Source organism: Pholcus phalangioides, unplaced genomic scaffold (genome assembly GCF_987345545.1).
Source record: "Pholcus phalangioides strain wild (caught in Gottingen) unplaced genomic scaffold, Ppha-v1.0 ptg000005l_1, whole genome shotgun sequence".
Classification (NCBI taxonomy): Eukaryota; Metazoa; Arthropoda; class Arachnida; order Araneae; family Pholcidae; genus Pholcus; species Pholcus phalangioides.
In genome coordinates, this window is record NW_028301598.1 from 6677392 (window position 1) to 6705384 (window position 27993).

Genomic DNA, 27993 nt, shown 5'->3' on the forward strand with positions numbered 1-27993 from the left:
TGCAATTCACCAAAGTTTGCAATCTGACCACTGTTTATAACATTTTGAGGTACCTCCACAGCCAGAAGTTGCAAGGGTTAACGTGCATCTTGTCAAAATGGGTCTTCAGCAGCTGCTTTGCTGGTATTGCAATGTGCATCTTGATAGAAGTTCTATCCACACACTGATGCTGTGGAAGTGCCGAAATGATGTGGTTGCACAAAATAGATTATACTGCTGGCCAAGTACAGCATCATCTACTTGCGAATTTTGTACTCTTTTCTTTTGCGAAAGTAACTTTCATTGCTTCAGGAGTATCCATGCAAATTTTCAAGTCATTCTGATCAGTACTTATTGCATAGTTTTGGAATCAAAACTTAAATTATAATCACCCTGTATATAGCTGATTATTTTTCATAAATCTTTTACTACTATACAGTAGAACCTTGATTAACTGGGCTTAACAGTGTGAGTGTGAAAGTATAAAAAAAACAACTATTGAATATTAAGACTGGGAGATATACAGTAAGAGATGTGCTACTTCTTATGGGAAAGAAAATGAAAATGTATGTGAGGTAATGTAACAACTAGTACACTAGTCTTTGTCCTTTAAGGACAGCTGGTGTCTTTATTGGATTATAGGACCACCTGCCCCTAGCATGATAGTGTCACTACTGTAGCTGCTTCTCTGTGAAGGGAAAAAGAAACCCTGTGAGATAATACACCACTACATTTAGATGTGTAATGTAATCCTTATTCATGAATTTGCTAAAGATAGAGCATCAGAATGTAGCCAAAGGTTAGAAAATGTTGTAAGAATGAGAAATTTTGGCTTTTATATATATATATAACGTTAAATAACTAAGATACTTCATATGGAAAATATATATATATATTCTGGCCACATTTATGAGACTTTTTGAAAAAAACCACTTATAAAATCTTATGTCATTTAAAGATATACCATCAGAAGTACCCCAGTACCCCAAGGATATAAAATGTGGTAAAAATGAAACATTTTGCCTAATAATGAACCAATATGATATTTTTCAAGGAAAAAAATTATATTTAGGCAACTTTTATTTGATTTTTTTTAAAAAACTTTGAAACCATGTTTAAACATTGGTTTTAACCAAGGTTTAACCATGGTTTTAACCAACGTGGTTTAAACCTTGGTTTAACCATGGTTTTAACCAAACAACCCTGGTAGGGCGTTAGGCTTTTATATATGATTGTGTTTTAATTAGATTGCTGTATTTTAGAAATATATGACATCAATATTCATTGTAGGTATTTTTTTTCTCAGCCACCTCATTGGGCATTTTGCCCATTGTGGCATACTATTTATATTTGTATTACAGTTACAGCCCTGCTTCGAAATAATATGAAAAAGACAGTACAAAAAACAGCTCTGGAAGAGGAAAACCTGCAGTATTCATTTTAAGAATACCATTGTTTGCAAAAATTTAATGCCATGTCCCAAAGGTGGGGAGTTGTTTCCATTCCCATTCAAAAACAAAGGAAACAAGATCTAAATAACACTGAATGACAATTATCATCGATGACGCCATCTGTTGTGGAAATTGGAAAAAATAACATTAAAAAAGCATGCCAAAATTCATGCTTGCTGGGGCTGCCCAATTACCCAATTCCGTTCCTGGGTTGGAGGGGACAACGGCCCCCATCACAAGGCCGTAGCGAGAGGGGGGGAATTGGGGGGTCTGGCCCCCCACCCCCGATAAGTGAGAAAAGAAAAAATGACCGGAAAAAGATGGTCAAATCTATTATTCGACCTGGTTTCCCCCTTCGAGCGAAATTTCTGGCTACGGGCCTACCCCATCGCACCCCTCGAGATCCACACCTAAACGAGGCCGTCTCCGCAATTGAAGCCTCCAATATAGCAGCAGTGTTAAGCCTCTGACCTTCCCCAACAACAACCTTTTCTAGTCGCGAGTACTGCCTATACCCATCACAAAAAAGAAGAGCACCCTTACGGCATGCTTGACATACAAATGCATAAAATTATGATGATTTCAATCCTTGAATGCAATTTGTATAAGGTGTTCAATTGAAACGTTGATCAAGTGTTCACGAGCACCAAATCGAGCAAGAGCACTCTGGTTGCTTCAGGGAGCACCATGGTGCTCGCGAGCATTGTGTTGAAGATGCCCCCCCCCTACATTAATGTAAAATACTATGGAATATATAATTATTACAAGATAATTAAGTAATTACTAATGACCTTATTTACCTAACTCTGAGCATTGTTTGACCAGCCATGAATAAAGATTCAAGTCCTCAAAAGTACTCTCCGATGATGACATTATTCCTTCAACGTGCTTTCATGCTTCAAAAAAGAAAAACGTGGTTGTTTTTGTTTACATTCACTGTGTTGCCAAACCCTTTTAGCTAACATTATGACATTAATAATTTATTCATGTCATAGCTGAAAGCAGCCGTTGTAAAGCCAAACTCAGTTTTTTTTTTTAAATAAATGTAAACAACAAAAAAAGTTTATTATTTCCATTTTTTTTATTATTTGAATTAAGTGGATGTTAATGTTGAGATAGATTTTAAATAAGTTCGAGTTTTCGAAACAAATAGGTGATTTAAATCTAATTTCTTAGTTAAAATTTTCATTGAATTTCTAAAATTTTAGTTTCACAAACCTTCGCTATCATTAGTTTCAATAGTAATCTCATAATTTCATGTTCAGTGAATAATCATGTGTTTTTTATTAAGTTTCCTCTTTGATTTTCAACTCAATATGTTACGGTAAATGTGCTAAATCCGGTAATTATGCATAATAACTGGTTGATTACGTAAAATCGCCGACCCTTTCGGTAAGTTTGATAAATTTCCCCTTTTTCTGGCGATTATGCATAATACCCAAGCGCTATTGGTAAATTTGATAAATACTGAAAAAATTATCACTTTTACTGGTGACGGCATAATACCCAATCGTCGTTTGGTAAACCACTAATCGTACTAAATGCATCATATTTTCCGGTTGTTATACCTAGTCACCATTTCATGTTGGTATGGTAAATCGGTCCCATTGTCGTTTTACCACACATTCACACTTCCGGCACAACTCACTAGGTAGTAAATTGCCCATAGATGGCGGTAGACCTGAGTTGTGCTCGTTTGAAACAAAGAAAGAGTTGATTTGCGTGGTGTTTATTTGAGTGAATATAGTAACTAATTACCAGTTTATCTGTGTTATTATTATTTTTTTTTAGTTTCTCTTTTGTACTGTACAGGTAAGCATTCCCTATATTTCATTTGAAAATTGCATTTTATCTTTACTGTACTGTAAAGTATTGCCAAATAATAACACAGGGCCATCATTTCAACTTTTTCCGGGGGGGGGGGGGGCCAAAACACATGTACTCAATGTATATATATACCATTTTTAGTGTATTTTCAACAGCCAGGGGCCTGGGTAATAAGAGTAATTTTTTTTCTATAATAAAAATTACTTCAATGTGAAAACAATAATGGGGGTGATATTTGCTGAGTCAACTACATTCTGTCGTCGAGATCAAGATGGGACAAAAAAAGACGTTGTAGTACCTACCGGTGATATTCATCAATGAGCAGATTGGACAAGGCAGATAGGCTACACTCACTAGGACAGGAACAGAATATCAAAGAAATGATATCACAGACTGTTCTTCGCGATGCTTGAGAGGGCATATGTCAATGCCTATGTCATTTATAAAGAAATACATGGAGAAACTTGGCAATGGACTCGTAGCCCTAGTAAAAAATAGAGCCCCCCCCCCTCCTTCTGTCAGTACCACACCAGAACAGCCAAAGAAGGCAAAGAAGAGAAGGAAGGGTAACTTTTCTTTTTGCCCAAAGACATCAGGAAACAAAATCTGGGGTCTCATTGACCTACATTTGTTCAGCAAAGGGGAAGATGTGAGATGTGCTCCATTCGAAAGATACAGTCCAATCCTCACTCAAAATGTTCATTTTTCAATGTATTTCTCTGTTGTAATGAAAAAAAAAAGGAATTGTTTTCTGGAGTATCATCTCAAGTAGTGCAAATAAAAGTGTGTGTGTGTGCTTGGTTTTTTTTTTTTTCGCCCTCGCATATTACCCGTATTATTGTCAGTACTTCTAAAAACCAGCTGCATCACTAAATCAGCATCAGTATGGAATCACCAGCTAATCACTAAAACAGTGTAAAAAGTATTTTACTCTTTTTTGTTTTTCCTAGGGTTATTCTGCACCAAAACTTATCTAATGATGAAAAATACAATTAAAAAGTTAATGGTAAATTAATTCAGGAGGTTCAGACTCAGCCTTACATGTATAGTCATCTAAATAATAAATCTTATCACGGCAATGGGATTTACCGCATCCACCCACATAAAATGCTGATTATGCATAATAATCAGCAGTGATAAATTTAGTACGATTTATTATGTTTACCGACAATGCTTGGGTGTTATGCATAACTGCTGGTAAAAAAATTGTTAAATTTATCAAACTAACCTCTGAGATGATTGCCAATTATGCATAATAACCGATTTATATACCATATTTACAGTAGTATATACAGGGTGAATGTGATCTAAATTTTGTTTTGTGTGTTAACAATGCTATTGTTTCGTAAATAAATTTCATCAACTAGCATACCAATGGATTGTTTATTGAAACGCAAGATAAGTTTTTATTATTATTTTTGAAATCCTGCAGATAATATGCTGCCATGGATTATAGGCCTGCATTGTTTTTTTTACTTTCTCCAAATTTCGCTTGCTGATTACGCTCCACCGCGGATTATAAGCAGGAAAATACAGTAATTTTGTGAGAAGCAAAGTAATCTAGTTAATCTATCACAAAAGGAATAAAATTCCAATTTATCGTTCATTAATTTCTATTGTGTGAAGGGTATATTTTTCAGGTCCAGAATTTTGTGAAGATTTCATTTTTTAGATCCCAAATTTTGTGAAGTGTCTGGAAAACAGACCCAAATTTTGGCTGGATAGATTCCCCCCCCCCCCACCCGGTATTGCAAACAAAAAGGCTAAATTTCTCCCGAACGAGAACACTGATATGGTTTATTATAGGGCTCTTTTTTGAAAGCTGTACAATGTAAAAGCTTTTGGTAAATTTGACCGATTGTAATTAGAAGGGTGTTTGGGGAATTTAAAATTTTAATGGCAGTTCAATTTTGACCTTTGCCAATCGTGTGGGTGTCTCAGAAACTTCACAAATTTTGGTTTTTTTCATACTTGACACATTTTTCTTCGAAATTCAATTATCCACCATAACTCGAAAATGATTTGAGATAAAACAGGGTTGGTAGGGTTTTTATGTTCCACTTGGGCTCGTCTATCAGCCGTTTTCGTTTGGCAGAATGTCACATCCACCCTGTGTAAGAGAACAAAAATGAGAGTATATTTGTACTGAATCTACATGTATATAAGGCCTATATAAGGAATGTGTAGAAAAAAAATGTAACTAGAACTTTATCGAAGTCAACACCCCTACAACTTGGAATGGCCACTCCCAAAACAGATTTTTCGAGGGGGGCTGGTCTTTTCATCAGCCTTCTAATATACAGGGTGTACATAAATGAATATCCCAACTTTGCAGGGCTATTGAAAGAAAACTAAACAAAGTCCAAACTTGTTGCATCGGAAGTCAAAAATAACAGTTGAAAGTTTAAATTTGAGACAATTATAAGTGTTCAATGTGAGCTTTAGTCACACGAAGGATATCAAGGTGGTACGATAACTCATCACACATTCTTTTCAGCATGTCTGGTGTGACAGTTTGAAAGGCTGCAGATATGCATGTCTTAAGTTCGTCAATGTCATTTGGTAGCAGTGTAACAAACACCTAATGTTTGATGTAGCCCCAGAAAAAAAAATCACACGGAGTGATGTCAGGGCTGCGAGGCCATTGGTGAAGAGCAAGGTCCTGGGGTGTTCAGCGACCAATCCACTGGTGTGGCAATTTGTCATTTGAAATCCACGAACAGCTAAGTGCCAATTGGGTGGTGCACGATCCTGCTGTAGAATGAAATCACATGATTCTTCTAACTGTGGCAAGAAATGAATCACATACGTTAAACTCACAGCGTTCAGTCTGATGGCCTCGTGCCGCCATCCATCCCAATCTGCATGAACTTTCAACTGTTATTTTTTATTTCCGATGAACAACAAGTTCGTACTTTGTTTAGTTTTCTTTCAATAGCCCTGCAAAGTTGGGATATTCATTTATGTACACCCTGTATATATTATGAATATATTCATAACGCAAAGAAATAAATTTTGTTCCTCAGGGCTAAAGATATGTCCCCATATGGTGACCATCTATTTTGTGTTTTTGTAGTACCATGTTGATCATATTTTCATGAACTCAATAAGATCAGGTTGATATTAAGTTGGTCAAGAATTTTTATAAGCGTTCAAGCATTGAAGAATATCTTTATGGTTAATATTGGTAGTTAATGAATGATAAGAATGTGTGAACATTGGTTAGTTTCCACCACATGTGTAAGTCCCGACCATGGCCCTCACATACTACAGCAGGGTCTCTAGACTGGAATCTTTGGCAGGCTCCTGATCATTATATTGATGATCATATATGATAATCATTATGTATGTGTGTTATATTGTCATTTGAAAAACAGAAAAATGCAAGATAATCATCGCAGGATCAGACTGAAGCCCTACCAGCCCCCAAACCTTGGTAGGGCTATGGCTCCAACAGAGGCGTCGACATGAAGAAAACGTTGGTGAGGTTAAAAGTTGCTAGTCTGTCCTGTATAGGCCAATACAGGACAGGATCATGTACGCTGGAGGGCAGAGGAGGGTGTTGCATTGTGTATTCATTACTTACATGTAGTTTGAAATCAAAAAATATATCCTAATTACTGATTTTTTCACTTTTTTTTAAATAGGCAAAAATGGTTTCTGTGGCAGAAATAAATGGCGCTTATGTATCATCGAGCCTTCCTAAAGTGCTGCTGATGCCTAGTTCTATCAGAAAAACTGGTCTCGGTAAAGCTGGAAAGTAAGCATCTTGATTATCAAACAGAAATTTGAATCTTGCTTTTCTTGTTCATGAAATCATTCTGCATATTTTATTGAAATTTGTAAATTTTTAATTGATAAGGAGTGGATTGGCGAAGGTGTCAAACTTGCATTGCTTAATGCCAAAGATTGAACAAACCATCTCTGTGTGTCATGAGTAGTTAAATCTATATTTATAAGCATTGTTTTCAGGCGGGATTAAAATATTTTTGCATAGCTTTTATCTGTTGTGGGGACTGGTGTGACTTTATCTGATGCTCATTCGGTCTAAGGGTCATTCCTAAAAAAGTGTACAAACCGTTTCTGAGACTTTGTAATTTTTTTTACAAAGTTTCAGAGCACTCTGGTAGTAATTTTTATTTTTTTCTAGTTCTTCATTTAATTCTCTCTCGTATGGTATTTCTTAATTTGTTTCAAATGGTATCTAATTTTTTGTAAGTCATTGTTTGTAGCGAAACGTCAAAATCTGGCTGTCACAACTTGAAAAAAAGTGTTAAACAAAGAGACTTGGTGCAAATCTCTGGAATTTCTTCTGGAACAAAAAACTTGACATCACATTTTATATATGTGCCTTAGATGAACAAAACTGGCATTAAAATTTTGAAGAAAATTTTTTTTCTTATGAAAAACTACTTTTTTTTGTTTGTCCCAAAATTTTTCCCATTTTAAAATGTCCACTCTGTTACAGCCATTCGGGAAATATATTTTTATTTCAGATTAAATATGATAACACTTTTGAGCTCATTGAAAGAATCACTTTTAATGCTTGGATTTGACTTTCACAAAATGACTTAATATTCACGTTATGTCTTTAGTACCAGATTTTTCTCTGTTGACAAGAAAATTTAGTTCAGAATGTGGCTGTTTTACATTAGCACATGCATCCACATCAACTGAAATGTTTGTTAGTTGAATCTGTATAAAATGTTGCATCCACATCAACTGAAATGTTTGTTAGTTGAATCTATATAAAGTGTTGCATCCACATCAACTGAAATGTTTGTTAGTTGAATCTGTATAAAGTGTTGCATCCACATCAACTGAAATGTTTGTTAGTTGAATCTGTATAAAGTGTTGCATCCACATCAACTGAAATGTTTGTTAGTTGAATCTGTATAAAGTGTTGCATCCACATCAACTGAAATGTTTGTTAGTTGAATCTGTATAAAGTGTTGCATCCACATCAACTGAAATGTTTGTTAGTTGAATCTGTATAAAGTGTTGCATCCACATCAACTGAAATGTTTGTTAGTTGAATCTGTATAAAGTGTTGCATCCACATCAACTGAAATGTTTGTTAGTTGAATCTGTATGAAGTGTTAAGGCACGAAGATGTAAAAAAAAAAAAATCTTTGTTAACAGAAGCATTTGTAAGCCAATGTGTTCGTTAGCAGTCACAAATAGTGAAATAGCGTAGAAATTTTGAATTAATAAAATTTTTCAAATCCATATTAAATGTGATGTTATGTTCTGTTATCTTAGGTAAGGTGCACTTTGGACTGATACGAAAAACAACACAATCCGGGATGCATAACAAAATCGACACGGATTGGTTGTAAACATGAAACTGATATTGATTTCAGGTTTATTTCATTGTGTCGTGGATTGCAGCACTTGTCATATTGGCCCAGTGTGCATCCTCCCAGTTAATAAATTCACAATTCAAACAACGTTTTTAAGACAAATAATAAAAGAATTTAAATAACCTGACACATTTCAGCACTCCTAGGTCCCATTTTCAAAGGTACCACTATATGGCATAACACAGTTGATCTTCCTTTCAAACCGAGCACAACTCAGGTCTATCTCTGTGGGCATTTACTACTTAGGGAGTTGTGCCGGAAGTAAGTGTGTGTGTACTTAACAGTCTGAGTGCATATCTAGACTCGTCTTATTTTTCAGTGTTGCCATCTATATCTCAGAAGTAGAGTGAAGTGTAATTAGATTGGATATTGGTAACGTAGGCCTGTTTCTCTCTGTGGTGAGACTTTTTAACTGGGAGATCGGCTCGCATTCATGCCTCAAAGTTGGAGCCAAAGAAAACCCAACTTCTGCCGACCACCACTGTGGCAATGGTCGAGTTCAAACCCAGGATCTCGCGATTGCAGCTTAATCATTAGCTACTTCCCGTGATTTGTGCGTCCATTAAATACGTCTTCAGGCAATTCAGAAAAATACTGGCAAATTTCAGATCAAGTCCTTTATTCGCATACAATTCATATGATTAAATTACACTAGCTTATTATTATTTCCATATTACTATTAAATCAATTTAACCATGATCTCAATATTTAGCAAAAAAAACATTCTCACCAGTTTATGTCAACGACATTCCTATTAATAAGAGAAAAACAGCACAATTTCTCAGCAGGGTCAGACCACGATCCCGGAAACAATCCACTTCGATCGGTGAGAGCTCACAATCACACCGGGATGTTAGCAGATGACACAATAGATCATATCTAGAGAATTTCACTAGATTCTAATAATGATGGCCATCACTATTAGCACATAGCTCCATGAGGGTGTTGGGAGACAGAGTCGTCGACAAGCAGACGTAAATCACATCACCGTAGGATGTGCAATACTCATATCAACCACTTTATCACCAATAGAACTCATGAAATCATTGATGAATTGTAACAAGAGAAATCATTATAACTGATGGCTGACTATCTGGACCAGCCGGAGTATATTATTAATCAAACATGGTTAGAGAACTAGAACAACATCACCTGATGTTAATAAGTTATTATGAAGAGCTCACTGCTCTACATCACAAGTGAAAGCAGGACGAAGGAATGAATGCGACAATGTAGTATCTGCCCGGACTATTTATAATAGTATTGGAGAACTGGTTTGTCTTTGAACCAATTGGAGTACTGCTGGCTTTCAGCGCACAAAGTAATTGATGACGTCACTCAATAGATTTGCATATAGACATGGAATAAATTATTTTTTGAAAGACCATTATATTTTTCTGGTGGCAACAGTCTCAACAAGATAGAGGAAGTTGATCAGGCTTCTCCACAATGTTTACATGAATATGGGAATTCGAGATCCTGGAATTATTATGATGGAACGGAAGCCCACAGGTACCTCCACCCATGAGACAAGATATTTAATAAAATAAATTCAATTAATTTCATCAGGTAGGTATAAAAATATTTCGACCTAATGAAATAACATGATATTATGCATAAATAAGAAATGTACATTCACAAATCCCTCTGACTCAACCAGGTTTTCTCCCAGGGGACCATTTAGTGTTAGGTGCTAATGGAACATGTGAGCCCATAAGGGCGATGTGTTACATGATGCAAGTCCATTGCTATGACCACTAAACTACCACTGCTACTATAACAGTCAAACTACAAGAACGAAGCATCCATTACTTTCACCATATTCTGTCATGCTTCTCAAATTGGACAGTTTGAATTTGGCTCTCCACTTGGGGACTACATAACTGGTGCAAACATTTCTCGGAAGATAGAGCTAGCCATGGCTGACTCTATTTTCCAGCAAATGCTGGAATTGTATTTCATATGCAATTCCTCCAAACCAGAATATACTGAAAACTAACTAGCATGTTGCAGGACAATCTTGGTAAAAACTTTGAGAAAAGAACTCTTGTTGTAAAAAACAAGATTATGGAATTTTTGCTGAAGAACATTTTCACTCTGCTAAAGGTTCATTGCAGAACAATGCGAAACATTCTACTTTAGGGTATAATTCCATGGCTGACTCTATTTTCCAGAAAATGTTTGCACCAGTTATATAGTCACCAAGTGGACAGCCAAATCCAAACTGTCAAATTAGAGGATTGAGGTGATGGCAAGTGCCATAGAATATGATAAAAGAAACTGTCATTTCATTCTTGTAGATTGACTGTTACATCCAGGGCTTGTCCTGGAAATTCTGCCACCTGGGGCAAATAATGTTTTGTCACCCTTCAGATACGAATTTACCCCCCCCCCCAAAAATGATTTTGATCAATAACAACTGTCATAACAAATCTGACATAAAATAATTCTGCCCCTGTAAACATGACGCCCTAGGCAGCTGCCTCGTCTCATGCCTGGCTCCGACCGAATCATGTAGTGATACCTTTGAAAATGGCACCCAGGAGGGCTGAAACGTGTCAGGTTATTTAAATTCTTTTATTATTTGTCTTAAAAATGTTGTTTGAATTGTGGATTTATTAGTACAGTATGAGATGGAAACCTTTCTTAAACGGAATCAAAATATATATTCTGTTCACTGATTAGTGCTTTTATTTGCACCTTTACAAAACAGAAATCTGTCTGAAACAGAATATTGTTTCATTCTGTTGGCGTTCCGTTTCATACAGTTTTCACCCTATTATAGACAAAGTGCAACATATATATTCTTTATCTATTCTCCCAGTTATCTTATGTTTCTGTGTCTCATATTGATCATTCAGTTATTTTTCAACAAAGGAAAATTTTATCGCAGTTGTCATTTAAACTTTTTGAACATTCTTCATTATTGTTTTTGGATTTTTCTTTTTTTTTCCTCTTGGGTAATCTAAAACAACTTTTTTAATGTGTTTCTATTATTAGAAGGGATTCAAGCTCCATGTACGATAATGTTCTCTATTACAAGGCACAGACAAAAAGTGATGTCATCAAAAGAGTGAGTTAAATCTTTTTTAAAATTTCTAAAATACAGCAACCTGATTAAAAATTCCATTATAAAAACTATAAATGCCATTATAAAAACTATAAACACACCATTATGAAAACTATAAACACACCATTATGAAAACTATAAACACACCATTATAAAAACTATAAACCATATATGCAGGATAATGTATGTATATCACAGTATCATCACATCACAGTGTAAGACTGTCATAATTTTTAAAGATTTCATTGTCTTATTTTTTTTACTGAATTAATTTGCAAAAAAATTGTTTGAATAGGCTAAGCAAGTCGCAACGCAAGATCGTCATGTCGGAGAGGGTGATCAGTACTCACCTGTTAGTGGTCGTGAGCATGTACCTGTCCAGACCGACCTGTATTTGGAAGAGTTATGTGATATGATTGAAGAAGCAGATGAAGCGTGTCAGACCGATCCACTTTTGGACAGACCAGCATCTCCTCTTTTCGTTCCTGCTAAATCAGGTGTTGACGTAGAAACACAGATATATCCTGGTGAGGTAAATCATCTGGCTTTTCTCTCATTTCATTTTTATTTAATGTTAATGAATGAATTATTATTCGAGTTAAGAAATCATTATTTTTGATTAGTACTGTATCCAATGCTTCCTTCAGAAAGCAATTCATTTCCACTGAATGACCAAAATAAAATTGCAGTATATTTCAGGCCTAAGTTGCCTTTGTTGTTTATGTAGGGCTGGACTGGGATCAGCAAAACTGTGAGTAAACAAAATGAAATTAGCTGAATCAGCATAATAGACTTCAACTTTTTAAGCAGCAATTAGAAATCACTAAACCTCATTCAAAATGCCATATTTTTTTACAATGGAGTAGCTTTTCTTTCGATTTTCAGAAGGCGCAAACTAAGGGGTGTAAGAAAAAGTTTTCCATTGAGAAATAATTTTTACAAAATATCTTGACTTGCCAATGTTAAAATAAGAAGCTTTTATGGAGGCAAGATGTCTTTGCCATTGCCTTTTAAAGTGTTGATGAATTGAATGTTGGATGCTGGGCAAGCACAATGGGTGGACTCTCAATGTCTGCAGAGATTCATACGAACTCCAGAGAAGAGTGAAGACCATAGTCACCGTTTAGACCAGGAAGAGAATTATAACGTTATCTGAGCATGAATCGTTCCCCAGTTTCCTTCACAGCTTCAAAAGTTCCTGCAATGATTACCGTGTGGTGTGGAAGGTACGCCAATACACTATGCTATTTCAGTACCACTTAGTCACATTTACTTATGCAAGAAAAGATCACTTCAGAGTCAGTTAAATAATAGAAGGCTGTCATCACTGATCAGATTCCTAGAAAAAAAATTGCATCAGTTTCATTGCTTCATGACCAAAAAAAATTGTGTGTCTGACACTTTGGGTTCTTCAACAGCAACATCACATGGTTATCTGGACTATTCCCCCCACAACATGATCAAGAATAAAACAGCTGGGGACAACAGATGGCACAGTAGTCACTTGCCCCCAAAGATACAATCATAATTGTCTATGATGATGACTCAAAGCTAGGCAGCAATACATCAAAGAAGCCACAAACTACCGGGCCATGATGTTAGATTTCCTCTGTGCATTATCAGGACCAACTGACCAATCAATGCTTTGTTATATATTTTTTTTAATCCGCTAATAGAGATAGGCTCAAGGGCAATGTTCGGTCCTTATCTGTCTATATGTGTTTTGATATTCTGTCTGCTGGTGTTGATGTTTCCTGTGAAAAATTCTTCAACTGACTTCCAGTGTTGCTGTGGTGGTCAAGTGGTCATAGTGACGTACTTGCATCTCGGGGACCTGGATTCAAGCTCCACCATCACCACAGTGGTGGTCGGCTGAAGTTGGTTTTCTGTGGTTTCTTACAAATAAGAAATTCAAAAACATCATAGGGAAATGTGTCATCGATTGGCAGAAAATTCCTGCAGACCAGCAGCTGAATAACACTGCTGTAGAGAATTATTAGTACATAGAAAAAATCTGAGGTTATGCTATACGTGTTTATTTTATTTTCCAGCTCTTTGACTATGACAAAGAAGTGCAGCCATTACTGGAGTCTTTGGTGGGTAGGACTCTGGAACAGTCTCTCATAGAAGTAGCTGCAGAGGAAGAGATGGCAGACCTGGAAGAGCGGCAGAAAACATTTGAGTCTCGACGTAAAGTGGAACTAGCAGAAAAGCTTCGTTTGGAAGAGCAAGAAAGACGAATGCTTCAGGAAAGGGTAAGTGCATTTCGTATTATGAAATGTAAATAAATTATCAAATACAGTAAAACTCTACTCTTTACAGACATCCCTCAGATGTGGTCACCCCTCTTTTACGGCCAAATAATAATTTCCCCTTGTATAACAAAAATATGTGTTTCAAATCCCTGATTAATGGTCACCCCTATTTTACGGACAATTTTTTTTTGTCTTGCCGGTTTCTGCAAAAGAGAGGTTTCTGATTTGGAAAGGGATGTGTATTAATTTGATCAACACATCCCACAGTACATCCAGCAAAATGGAATAGAGTGACATCACTTAAATATCAGTTGTTTATATATATTCATCATGGATGACTTGGGATAGAGCAGTGTGGTTTTCAACCTTTCAGATATTGCAGCCAAATTCAAACTTCCCACGAAACCAGAGGGACACCTAAAGTTGATGTGCTTCCAGGACTTGAGTGTTGAGCAATCATGTGTAACTATGAAAGTCTGTGTGAAGATTGAATGAATGTAGATAGTTTCTGCAACATTCATTTTAATTTATTTAGTTATCGTGAACTCAACATTCACTCATTTGATGTCAGTCCTTTGAATTTGACTTTTTTCGTTATTTCTGGTCATTCAAAAATTTAAGGATGATGAATTGCCTCAGCTTTATGTAAAAAATACTAAAAAGTCATTGTTTTTTGACAAAAAACTTCTAGTCACTTCCCAACTTACAAAAATTCTACCTGCAGACTTTTTTTATTTGCAAAATCAAAATATTTGGCATTCTTAGTGAATCCTAGATTGGATAGATAACGTTGGCACTATTTGGTAAAAAAAGTTAATCAAACACTTGATTCCCTTCCTTTTTAGGCTATAGTTGCCAATTACAGAACTAATTGCACTCAAGTAGATATGAAACTTATTTATATACTGTGTATACATCCATGATGTAGCATCTGGATGGGATGAGCTGACATAACAGTGCAAAAAAAGTATTTGGAGGAAAGTACTCAAAAGATCCATAAGCACCCCCACCAAAAATTTGAAGAGCCCAATTTTGAAGATTGTTCAGTGAAAATTTTTCGAATATGGTAAAATAATTTAATTAAGAACTGGAAAATGAAGACATAATTAGATTCAGGTTAAAATGTGCCCCAATAATAACATTAATGATGCTGGCGAGGAAGAATTAACTAATGGAAACTTGATAGTTAGATGCAGAGAAAAATGATAAGAATAATTGTAGGCTCAGAAACATTTTAACTCTGTTTTCTACTATAATTCGTAAAGGCATGCAATTCATTTAAAAAATAACCCAATTCAAGGAAAATCCATTAGGAACTGGTGTGTTCTGAAAAATTTTATAAAGGAAAAAATTGACACGCTTTTCAGTCTCGATTAGATAGGTTTTATTTGATTTTTGAAAAAGGTTAGTAGAGCCTTCTCTTAATGCAAACACCCATAATCCAGATACTTCTGCTGAATTTTTTTTCCTCAATTATGGACTTGGATGTTTTTTCTTCATCCAAATTCTGTTTTGATTACTTTTCTATTACATTGGCAATTTATTTATTTTTTTGCTTGATGTACTGTCATGTCCACTGCGGTTTTGGGCTTCTGGGAAAGTGGAAACAATGATTGCTTCTGCATGTCTCAGTGAATGTGATTAGTCAGCTTTTATCAAGGGAAAAACTTCTCTTTCTTCATTACATTTCTCGGCGCTGTACAGTTAACCTTAATGTGTTTTAAAATTTGTCCAACGCTCTATTATTTTCTGCGATTTTCCAAAGTGAATTTCCAAACATGCCAAAAACATCAAGTGATGTAGCAGGTACAAGTTGTGAACAGAAACAATGCTTTTAGATATATTCGAGAAAATTTAAAAAACCAGTGAAGAATATGGAATTGGGAAATTCACCGTTTACGATCCTCACAAACATAAAAAACATAATAATTTTCAGATCCTAGCAATGCCTATAAAAAAATGATTAAAATATAAATAAAGAATATGTCACAAAGCTTTATTTAGTCTTCGTTACAGAGCAGTTAGAACCACATACCCAATATCCAACCAGAACATAAAAACATACAGAGAAACATTCCAGAAGAAATTAACAAAAAAAACAAGAATAAAATATTAACGGGTAGTCTTTGGAGTCTGGAGTTAATCGTAATGATTCTTAATTCTATGTCCTACTTTTGCATCTTGTCATGCATCTCCTCCCTTAAAATGTTCAGCGGCTCATTGCAACTCATTAGAACAACTTGTCACAGGTCCAGGAAGATTGAATGTCTGGAAGTCGGCTCGAATTCGCTTGTGTAAGACTTTGCTGCTCGGGGCGGGGATCTCTTTGTTACTCTTTTGAGTCATAATACAGCTTCATATGTGAAACATGAAGAATATCCTTTAGTTGCTGCTATCTGACTTTTCCTCACAAGGCTCCACTTTATACGTGACTTCTGATAGTTTCTTCAGAACATGATAAAGCCCAAAGTAACGTTTCAGAAACTTTTCTGACAAACCAAGTTTTCAGACTGATATAGAAATCCACACGAAATCACCTTTCTTTCACTGTACATCACAATGACCTTCATTGTAACAGCTTTTATCTCTTACCTGAGCTCTTGAGACGATTCCAGCTGACAACTCTTGTTTAACCAATGGATAATTGTATGTACAGATTATCTTATACAATTCACCAACATGAAAGCTCTGCTTAGTGGTGATGCAATGGAAATCGCAAAATTTCTAGTTGAAGATGTGATTCTAAAACATAATCACAAATAATAAACATGATCACCAAGAGATAATGTATAGTCTTAGAGCTTGGAGAGAGAGTTACTAATAATACTTAATTTTCTGTTTTCCTGTTTTTGCTTCTTGTTACATAATTTTTTTCAATGGATAACGGGCGTGGTAGCCCGGTCGATAAGATGCTCGCCTAAAGTACCAAAGAATGTTTAGAGGTGTCGCGAGTTCGATACCCAGTTCGTCCTTGTCAGAAAACTTTTCCTGACACAGGGGTACAACAAAAAACGGCGACTTGACTGCAGCAAAAATTGCTACCGCAGGGAGTCCCCCATCGAGTGGTTAGCGCACCAACCTCTCGATGAGTATGAAAAACAAGCCTGCCGTTCGGAATCGGCAATAAATTGTAGGTCCCGGTCTAATTAGCCCTCGTGTGCAGAAAATGACCGTGGTGCGACAAAAATGATCAAATGATCAATGGATAACTAGTAACAAAATGTGAATTAGAAATTATGGTTTGAAGTTAAATTTTCTGTTACGCTATGCATATATATAATCCTATTGCCTATTATAATCTGGAACTACCTAGGTCCCGAGAGGTCCAGATTAAAGAGATGCTACTGCATTTAAATTCCTAACTTTTTTTATACATGGTTATTACATTACCAATTTTTTCTCTCAACATTATTTGTCTTCAATTCGGACTATATATACTTCATTTTAAATAGGACTGTCCCATTTCTAATCCAAAATTAGCAACCTTTGACTTGAGAACTGTTGCTCAGAAAGGAACATGTTCATAAGTCAGGGAGTGGCAGTATTCTAGTTTCGAGTAAATAGAAGTAATAAATCACCAGTTCTGTGCCAATTCCTCCTTTTGACACCCAGGGATAACATTCCAGATTAGTGTCACATTGATCACAGCTTCCCAAATTCTGGCATATTATTTCTTCAACTTTTTTTGAATAACTGTGAAACTTTAATTACTTATTTTTATTTTCCTTATATACTGATTTTTCATTGGGTGTTTTTGAATTAGCATGGCGATATATTATTCATATTTTGCTGGTTACTGGGTTTTTAAGTGTATAAGGAATAAATAAACCCATGATTTACAGCAACAACGACTGAAGGAGCAAGAAGAAGCTGTCAGGTTAGAAGAGGAAACGACTCAAAAAATCGCAGCTTGTGTTTTTGCTCAGAACTATTTGAGTGATCTTCTGCCAAAGGTTTATAAACGATTAGAGGCTCAAGGATATTTCACGACGCAAGATCCAGATGTTGAAGGTTTGAAAGAAAACTATACTCTTTCTTGTTTTGAAAATCTATTGCACTTAATACATTGTTCATATACAGTAGAAATCTATTGTAATGAGAGCTCACTATCACTGGGAAAACTGTCATTATAACAGATGTCTCATTGTATGCAAATTTAACTTTTTTGTTCTGTCAGGTTATAAATTGTAGAAAATTCCTGCTATATCTGCATTATAGTATAGATATTCTCTTTTAGATCTATGATAGCCTTTTAAACTATTTCTTTCTAATGTTAGAGAATGAACAGGATTTTCTAGTCATGAACCTGACTTTTTGTCTTGCAGTAGTTGATTCTCCAAGACGTTTATGCATAGAATTTCTTATTCTCAAAACAATTTAGTCAACTGTTTGAAACAATTGAAATTTTCACTGCAAACTTTATGGACTTGTTAAAGTTTGTCTCAATCAATCGGAAAGTTTTAGCCTGATTTATTCAGCCGTTTGGAAACTACTAATTTGGTAGTTTATTTGACAAATAAACCTGGCAAGTAACCCTTACACTCTCTTAGCGACAAATACATCCTTTATTAGAATTACCTCAGAATAATGTTAATGAGGAGCAAATGCGATGATAAGTGATAGTGATCCATCCTTTTAGTATAATTCTTCAAGGGAAAGCAAGAAAAACTGACTTTCTTGGGGAATTTTGTTGACATTATAGTGAAATTTTTATAATTTTTGACTTGCTATAACAGAATATTTGTTGTGTCTTTAAGATTAGCTATTTCAGAATCACTTGTTATAATGAGATTCTTGTTATGAGCCGTACTCATTATATCAGACTTTTACAGTATAAGAGCCTTACAATTTCATTCCACAGACCACCATCTTACATATGATATGACCAAGTGAATGTCAACTTCCCAAAAAGGAAAATGGGGTGGTTAGCTCAGTTTTTCACGTGAATATGTCTTATAAATTGGCACAAGTTTTTCGCATCACGAAAATAGACCAGGCTTTAAATTCAAATAACTTTCATACAACAAGTGCAAAGACACAGTCCTAGTATCTCGTTAGAAAAAATTAATATTCAAAGTTTCTAGTGATACATGTTTGAACTCAATATGAAAAAGATTTGTATAGCTTTGGAGACCCTAATCTGCTATCACCTCATGTGAAACGTCGTTAGATTTGTCTTAGAAAGTTCTATAAGAATGTAGTGAAATAAAAGCTAATATAAAATATTTAAAAAAAATAATTATTGTCCAAAAATTGTGAAATGTTTGATTTTTCTCAAAATAGCATGATATATGACTAATATATTGTTTTTGAAACATCAAAAAGGAGTTGAGATGATAAAGCAACTTGTAGAGATTTCAAAAAACTATAAAGTCGATAATGCTTTACTAATTAACATTTATGTCCAAAATTTATTGCCGCGTTTCAACACAGCCTACTCTAATTTTTATTTTGGAAAACTGGTGAAAGTGTTAGGCTTATTTTTTGACAAGTACAGGAGAGCCTCAATTAATCTGGGGTAACAGGTCCAGAAACACCTTGGTTAATAGAGACAATCCCCAAAAAATTTGAAAAGTAAATGTCTGAGCCAATCATATGAACTTATTTTGAAAAAATGAAAATTATACAGTAGAACCTCTTGTTAATGGACACCCATGAGACCAAACCTTTTGTCAGCTAATGGGGAGTAGTGTCTGCTATTGGGGAGGTACGATATCCAGTATAACCTCGTTTATACTACTTTCACATTTATACAATGCTTGACTTTGGTCGTAATTAGTTCCAATGTATATGTAATTGTGTGTGTAAAAATGATGCACCGATGGTTATGCATAATCATCAATCCTCTCAATGAGGATATTTTGATTAAATTTCACTGCATTTATCACTTTTACCGGCGATTATGCATAATACCCAAACAATCTGATAAATATGGAACAATTTATTACCTTTTTTCTCTTCATTAAACCCATTAATTAGTTTTACTCGTACATGGCACATGCACTACACATATTTTTCAATAAAAATTAAATTAAAATAAGTGTGAAGAAGAAATAAACGTTCACAACAATATTATCAGTTAGTTATGTTGTCTTTCTTCTCACATATCAACATGGGCAAATGAAACCAACATTACCATTTGGAATCAGCATCCTGGACCCTAGCTCTACTCAGTTAATCAAGTAGTTAATTGATTGATTATCATATTTACCATTATGAGTTTGGGATTATACATAATCAGCACAGAGTATGATAAATTCTTGATTTATAGACAAAAATTAACAAATTAGAGTTTTAAAAAAATTAGTTTGTCTAATTTTATTGTCCACTATTGAGAGAGTGTCCACTAATGGGGAGTGAAATACATTAAATCCCTATTCCACAAGACTGGGATCCGAAAAATGTCCGTTAATAGGAGGTGTCCGCGGGGAAGTGTAATGGGGAGTGTTCGTTAAGGGAGGTTCTACTGTATACATAGTGCTGATTATAAGATTTATGTAACAAATATTTTCAGATCATTTATTTTATTAGTTTCCTGCTATATGCCGCTCTGCGCCATTGAAAGGTATACATTACTGGTTTGCTTTGTTAGCCATATACCTCGGCTAACAGATTCTCCTATATTTGCACATCCATGGTCTTTTTATTGACAATCATTATTATTGATCGAGTCTCAACCCTCTGTCAGGTTCAATGCAAAAAATGCAATTAGAAACTTGTGTCTGATTAATTTGTCAGATCAATTTTGTTTACCAGACTTAAAATTTTGAGAATCATTGAAATTTGTGTTTATTCAATGGAATTTCCTCTTTCAGAAATTGAAGAGCATTTCTGGCCTTGGCTGATAGATGAAGTTAGCAATGAAATAACGACTCTCGAAGCTTCTTGTGTGATATTAGATTGTAAGTAATCTTTCCTGCAACTTACATAAATGAAACCATGTAAAACAAACTTCAGCAACATTTCTAAATTTTACATAACATTTTTTTCAAGTGTTTCGCAGTAGACTTGCCTGGTGAAGATTGTTCCATTTTGCTCACAAAGGCAGTTGCCATTATCCCTTTTTTTTTAGATCACATTGCTTTTACTTGAATTTTGTCCTCTTGCGTTGAGAAATCTGATTACCAAGCAGACCTGCTGAGTTATTTTTGCACACATCAAACTCACTGTCTCATGAAAGAAACATTGTTTTGTTTCACCAACTGATAGCTGTAGCTCTGGGAAGCCATCCTACCACACGACCTATAAAGAGAAGCTCTATTTTTTACCTCCGTCCAAGTACGAGAGGGGCAAACTTCCATTAGACACAGGCTTTCTCACCTTATCACATTGGGGGCCCCATTACATAGTCCCTATGCCAAGGTTACGCCCTGCATACTTACTAGCCGACCAGTGCTTTGTTAAACAGTGGGATGAATCCATACAGAGCTTTCCACCTAGGAGACCCAGAGACAATTGCCCATAAACAAAATATCCTACGGCCTCATGCAGGAGGGCAGGAGTCCCCAAATCTTACCCCTTTGTAATCCTCGCCCAAAGTTCCTCGAGCTTCTCACTTTGTTTTCCAGAGGCCGTTCTGGGTATGCTACTCACATCCAGATCTATTTTTTCCCCCCAGGGCTCTGCACACACACCACATAACTGAGATGGGTCACCAGGCTTTTCTTACTTGAACAATATTTAGCCGTGGGCAGCCCTCTTCTTTCAGCTACTACTACCCTCACCACTAGAAAGTGTGGCAGCACCGTTTTAGAGGATAAGGCTAATCCCATCTTTGTTTGGATATATCTACAAGTACAGTCGTGACTTCATCTGTCTTGACGGTACGTGGATGAACAAACCACTCGTCTCTCAGAGAGGACGGGACATGATTCCATGTTTGGACTAAGTGGGCTTTGGACTTCACAATGCCAATTTTAGTATTCAATAGATTGTGACCCTTTTGTTCCACCAGAGCTTACTGAGCTTTAATTTTACATTTTCCTTTTGTGTACCTCTCTATAGACAGGTGAAAGAATTAAGCGTGGGTTGTGCACAAAATTGAACAATAACATTACTCTCACATATCGGAATCACCAGTTGAAGTTATTGAGTGTGAGCATCTCTTAACCAGTCATTTGGCTGTGACAGCATAGAACTTAATGTCGATTTTCTGTCTAATTATTTCAGTTTTTGAAAACTACTTAGTAATTATTTCAAGTATTACTACTTTTTTTGTTGATCATTAAATCACTAAAACATGTTTAAATCATTAATACACAGAACATTCAAGAACATGATGTGTGAAGTCAGTTTCAATGTATTCATAAAAAATTTAATCAGGAAAATATATTTTATTAGCTTCAAACTTTTAAAAGAGGAAAAGGAGAAATTAATTGGGCAGATGACTCTGTGTGTGTGTGTGTGTGGTTAATCAAGTTTTGTCAGGGCATTTTTCTACAGTCAAGTAGTCCATGCCTTGTAGTATTGGTTTGATTGTAGAGTAATTTCTAGAAAAAATACAATTTTTGTTGCATTCATAGAAAGGTGTTACTAGTTAGGACAGGGTTCCTAATGACCTGAAAACTCAGGGTCAATGTAAAATATAGACGTAGATGTGCTGATAATATGTGTGTGTAAAAAATAGTTTGACTCGGTGAAAAAAAAAATAGATTACCTGTATCTCACACACGTAATAAAATGCAGAACGATTTTGGCGCTCCCCAGAATTTTCTATGACCAGCCACCACTGTTTTTCATTGCTTGCTGTATAAATTTCAGTAAAATATGTAAGCATCAGTGATGCTCTAACATTGCGAGTATTCAATCTGATGCCAACACTCTAGGTAATTTTTAAAGAATCGTAGTTTTTAAATATGCAAGTGTGGCATGTGCTTGAAGTCAAAATCAGTGTAATTCTACTCCATCACTGCAACTTAGATGGGTTTTTGATGAGCGTGTTGATCCTCAGAGTTCAAAATTTGCATCAAGCATCAAGTTTTTTTGGATGTTCCAAAGAGCAACTGCTTGAAATTCGTGTTTGCACATGATTAAAGATTTCACATTTGTCTTCATTGTTCTTACTTTTTTTTCTAACCATTTTACCTTCACCATCCAGCTCTGATAGAAGATGCCGTCCAGAATATCTGTGATACTGCAGTAATCCAGCCTCTGACACCAGATCGCGTGGAATCTATAGTCGGGGATGAACTGGAAGAGACACTTTCCAGAGTTGAAGAATTACTTACAGAAGAAGAGAGAGAAGCAGATGAAGAGGGGAAAGAGTCATCAGATGCGGAACAGATTGTAGATGAGCAAGACACTCCGACGGACTCTAGCCAGGTAATTTCATGCATCATTTTTGTTTTAATGATTGTGTACAAATTTCTCAAAAGTGTGCTTCGATTTTTAAACTGAGCCCATTATTCTTGGGCCATTTATAACCTCAAACCAGGGAGTGACGTGTTTTAGAGGTCGTTCTTTTAGATGCTTGTCTTTACATACGAGATTTAGATTTCACCATCAGTTCTGGGACCCGTGCTACAAAATACAAGCAACACCACCAGCTCCCCCCCCCCCCACAACTCTGATGCCACCGCCTCTCCTCAAACAGTCTGAATATATTTCTATAGTGGTTTACCTTGGGAAGAGTCTAAACCAGCTTCAGTAAGAATAGGGATGTGGGTGGAATATAAAGGACATGTTCAATTCCCTTCAAGACTTCTTTTATTGGATTTCTAAAGTTATAATTATGAATGAAAAACAGCATGGTTTTTTTTTTTTTTTGGTATCATCTAATTAAAGTAGAACCTAGCTAATTTTGATCATGAATGGGTAGGCTATCGAAAAATTGGGATTACCAGAGTTCATGGTTTGAAAATCAGTGACAGTGAGTATTCTGTACATGTCAAAGAAGAGTTACAGATCAAATAATTTCATTTAGCAGTGACAGAGAAGCAATAGAGTCAGATGACTGTTTTTTTTCCCTCAATATATGGCACTAGATGAGCAAGTGTAAGTATAACAGGCAAGACCGTGTTAACACATTCAGAATAAAAGCATGTCTAGATATGAATATGGGAGCCCTTGGCTCTTGTTGGATCTTATGATAACCTTTAACTTCTGTTAATGTCAGTTGAGGCAGACTTTTAGTGTGTTGTATAGCTATGATGCTGATATGTGGCTGATGATGCTGTTGAAGTGCATGGAGGGGGGAGTTCTTTCTCATATTCTCTTTTTTTTTCTTTTTTTTTAAATTAATTAGACTAGGATCCACAGTTTAACCCCTTTGCGTGCAGGCTTTTGACAATAACTTTGGATAATTTACAATTCTTCAATTGTAAGAGATAAATTTCGAAAACTGCTATTATTGTTAATATATATGAACTGAAGGAATTAAAGATGCGAGGGATAGGTTTTACATTACTCGGCAACCTCTCCCAGCCCACCCTTTACTAATAAATCAGTCTTCTTGTTATTGCCAGGTACATTCATGTTTCTGGCATAAGGGGGGAATGATATGTAACACTATACTTTTTTTTATACTCGCAAATACTGCTGAGGTAAAGGAAAAAATCAATTACTGTTCATAGGGTTATCGATGAAGGGTCTTGAAAGAAGGGAGAGATAGAGAGCTCAGATGTATATCTTCCATCGTTCCAGAGGGATGCAACTTCACCCCTCTACATTAAGTGGTTAAAGATTGTTTTAAAATGGCTATGATTTTGTCATTTACTAGGATTCCAATCTAACCGTGTCACACTGAAGGATATTGTGCCAAAGCTTTTGTCAGCCAATTTGGTTATAAAATTAATCAAAAGAAGCAAATTCATTATTAAAACAGTAAAATAGATGAACAAACATGATCTTTGCTTATTCCAAATTTGAAATTGTAAGGTTTTGTGTTTCAAGCTCCTTTGAAGAACTTTCATCAACAGAGAGTAAATATCAATATTCAGTGTGAAATAATTATTCAAGCAAATATATTTCATCACATGTTTTTTCTTCTGGTATATTGTTTTATTTCAGTTCATGATTGATGTCATCATTTAGTGATTCACATGTGATATTGTGTCCAATAGTTTAATAAATTGTATTTGTTACATTTTACCCTATCATTAGGTCGGTCAAGCTGGTGGTTGATGTAGACTTTAGAAGCACCTAGCCATGTCAAGTTCACAGATCGCTCCTTTTCTTTCGAGGAAAAAAATCAGTTGTGAAAATTCTATCATGTGGACCACACGGTATTTAGTCTGTGATCATCTCCGGTTTTATTAAAAAGGAACAAATGTGTCTCAGTGATATTTTAGTGTAATTTTCTCTATTGGATATTTTCTTCTAAAGTAAATGCATTTTATGTCCTTCCCATCTCGTTTCGTAACTTTATTTTTTGGTTTTGTCAAGTACTGTGATGTCACTAAAGTATGTTCTAATAATAATAATGGTTCAATTGTGAGACAAATCTTCCCGTGATATATTATGTGTAATCTGTCACTCACCTAGTCATTTTGTTTTTGGCATTCAGTGTGTCCATATTGATGTTTATACAAGCAAAATAAAATTTGCATCTTTAGTAAAAAAAAAACAATTTTTATCTGTTTTTTAACATTTTTTCTCTATTTTTCTGTCAACATTGTAGAAAGAAGTCAATTTTTCTGAACTGAAAGTTGAAAAAAAAAGTAATTTTTGTCACTTTATTGTTATTTTACGTATAGGGTCACTAATTATCCTTCAAGACTATGCCTCGAGTAAATTGCCAACGTAAAAACTTTCAACGGAATGAGCAAATAATAGTGTTACAAAAGGTAGAAATTGAAAAGGCTGGTGAACGCATGCAAGGTACACGTGGCATGTGATCGTTAGAATAGAAGAACGAGATTCAAAGGAATTCGGAGAGAGAGAAGACGTGCGTTTTTGAGGGCTGCTCTAGTTTTAGCAATACTTTTAGTTCACGTGAATAAAGCTGTTTATTTGTTCTCAAATCTTCATTCTTGAGAGTGTCTACCCATCCTCAAGTTCTCGGTGAAGAACCTCAGGAGAGATACGCCTGATGGAACAAATCTGGTGACTGAGTTTCGTCAAGAGACCTGCCGGCTGTGCGATGTGACAATAGTTTAACAATCCTGATATATGTTTCGACATATAGTGAATGGTGTTAAAAAAAATAATTGAAAAATATCAACTGATTTCGCTCATCTGGGGTCTTCTGGTTTGAACATGTCATTTCAGGTGTATTATTTATTCTACCAGGGGAATCATATGAGGAGGTGGTTGAATTTTTTTTTTACAATTTGTTTATTCAATTCTGTTGAAAATACTCTTCATTAGAGCTAATACACTTGTCAAGTTTATTCTTCCATTATTGAAAACATTTTTGAAATGCATCTGTTGTGATGACTTCCATCATTTTTGTTTGCACCTCATCCATGTTGGCAGAATTCTTTCATTTCAAGTCCCTCTTCATCCGTAGGAATAAAGAAAAGTCACCCACAGTTAATCATGTGAATAGTCCATTTGGGGCTCAGGAGTCATACTGTTTATTGTCAACAGTTGGCACACTGTTAAGGATGTGTGAAACGGAGCATTGTCATGATTCAAAAATCAATCGCCTGCCTCTCACAAATTGGATCTTTTCTTTGCACATTGTTGTGCAATCTTCTTAGCAGCTGGCTTTTTAAAAAAGCATCCGTACTCTTGATTGTTTTACCCATAGCCTGCAATACCAAAATCTTGACAGTTGAGTACAAATTTCATAGAAAGAAATATTACTGACAATTATTAGCTGACTTAACATCCTGTTAATAAATGGCAATGAAGTTGAAGTTTCACTAGATTTAATTTTCTTTTTTTAATGAAATTTTAAAATTTTAGGATTATGATAGTCTTTTGTGTACAACCAGCCATTCTTGGATCACTACCAGAGGCATATTCACAGGGAGGGGGCTGAGCGGGCTGTATTCAGGGAATCCTGTAAGTCCTAATTCAGCCTTTACCTTATTAATCGCTCGTCGTAGAGGTAATGTTTTAATTTTAAAAATGCTCAGAATGCATTCAAAAATTACCCTGTATCAGTTTCCGAGAGAATAAAAAAAATTCTAAATTTGTATATGGTCCCCCATCCTCTAACTTCTAATCAGAAAGCCATTGCCCTGTCTCTCCTGAGGCCGACAAAAAATCCCATGTTTTCAAAAAGTGCAGTATTCTTTGAGATATTTGAATTGAAAAATCGGAGAAAAGTTGGGAAAGAAACAGCATAAACTAACAAACAATTTTCTTTTCCCTCATTTATGGTGCTCTTTCCCAATTTTTACTCTGGTTTTTGAATTCAAATATTTCAGCGAATATTGCATTTGGAAACGTTGGGTTTTTTGGTTTTTTTTTAGTTTTTTTGGCCTCAGAAGAGACAGTGAAACAACTTTCTGATCTGAAGCTAGAGGACAAAAAGGGACCATATGAAGATTTAGATTTTTGTTGTTTTATGACACACTAGATTTTCACTCTCAAAAGTATTCCTGAACATATTTTGAGCATTTTTCTTTTTCAAATTAGAACATTGCCTCTACAATGAAAGGTCAGATAAAGACCGAATTGGGACTCGCAAGACATCCTGTATAACCGAGGGTTGCAAATTTGAAGAATGAGCGGGTCAAGGAAAAATTGAGTAGAATAGGAGAAGTGTGGTAAGACTGTAAATCCACCTAACCAGATCATGGATCGCCGACATAAAGACATATAAGCAGGTCATCGAGAAGGAGACCTTGCCCATGCTGGAAAATGTGTGTGTTGTGAACTTAATGTGAAGTTTGTTTCTGTGTAATGCTTGTACAGTGCTGCCATCAGTTTTTCCGAACTATGAATGAAGTGTAATGCTTGAATAATTTTACCGTTGTAGGTCTGTTGCTCCTCTCTGTGGCGAAATTTTCGGCTCGCATTCGCACCTCAAAGTTGGAAAAGACAACTTCAGCCGACCACCACAGCGGCCAAAATTTATTGAGAGAAAGACTAGGTCAGTGAGCATCCGAAAGAGTGACCTAGAGCATACTTTGAGCTTTGACTCTGAAATAATCACA

General features: G+C 35.6%; 2 protein-coding genes across 5 annotated transcripts in view; one reads left to right on the forward strand and one right to left on the reverse strand.

The window, feature by feature from the left end:
- Window positions 1-2375, reverse strand: part of Dbp45A (putative ATP-dependent RNA helicase Dbp45A) — a 29232-nt gene extending 26857 nt beyond the window's left edge. The window contains exon 1 of one of the 2 annotated variants that reach the window (XM_089232214.1): window positions 2231-2375. In XM_089232214.1, the coding sequence (XP_089088340.1) occupies window positions 2231-2303 (73 nt within the window). In that variant the 5' untranslated portion in view covers window positions 2304-2375. Of the gene's footprint in view, window positions 1-2221 lie in introns of both variants that reach the window. The other variant, XM_089232215.1, reaches the window with a different exon arrangement.
- A 15-nt stretch (window positions 2376-2390) lies between these two features.
- Rsph3 (Radial spoke head protein 3) lies at window positions 2391-25498 on the forward strand. Of its 3 annotated transcripts, none has more exons than XM_089232216.1 (9): window positions 2391-2583; window positions 6905-7017; window positions 11621-11693; window positions 11986-12222; window positions 13742-13945; window positions 17788-17956; window positions 20761-20847; window positions 23043-23266; window positions 25046-25498. In XM_089232216.1, the coding sequence occupies exons 2-9, from the start codon at window positions 6911-6913 to the stop codon at window positions 25064-25066; spliced, it is 1122 nt and encodes a 373-aa protein (XP_089088342.1). In that variant the 5' UTR covers window positions 2391-2583; window positions 6905-6910; the 3' UTR covers window positions 25067-25498. The 3 variants fall into 3 exon arrangements, with proteins under 3 accessions (XP_089088342.1, XP_089088343.1, XP_089088344.1); XM_089232217.1 differs by having other exon boundaries at window positions 2449-2822; XM_089232218.1 differs by lacking the exon at window positions 2391-2583 and adding an exon at window positions 3108-3242 and having other exon boundaries at window positions 25046-25497.
- Window positions 25499-27993: the final 2495 nt, after the last annotated feature.

Excerpts from the sequence above, each read along its gene's own strand:
- Rsph3 (XM_089232216.1), top strand. The coding sequence starts at position 6,911 with ATGGTTTCTGTGGCAGAAATAAATGGCGCTTATGTATCATCGAGCCTT. Across the intron at positions 12,223-13,741 it reads CACAGATATATCCTGGTGAG|CTCTTTGACTATGACAAAGA; the intron begins GTAAATCATCTG and ends TTTATTTTCCAG. Across the intron at positions 13,946-17,787 it reads GACGAATGCTTCAGGAAAGG|CAACAACGACTGAAGGAGCA; the intron begins GTAAGTGCATTT and ends CATGATTTACAG.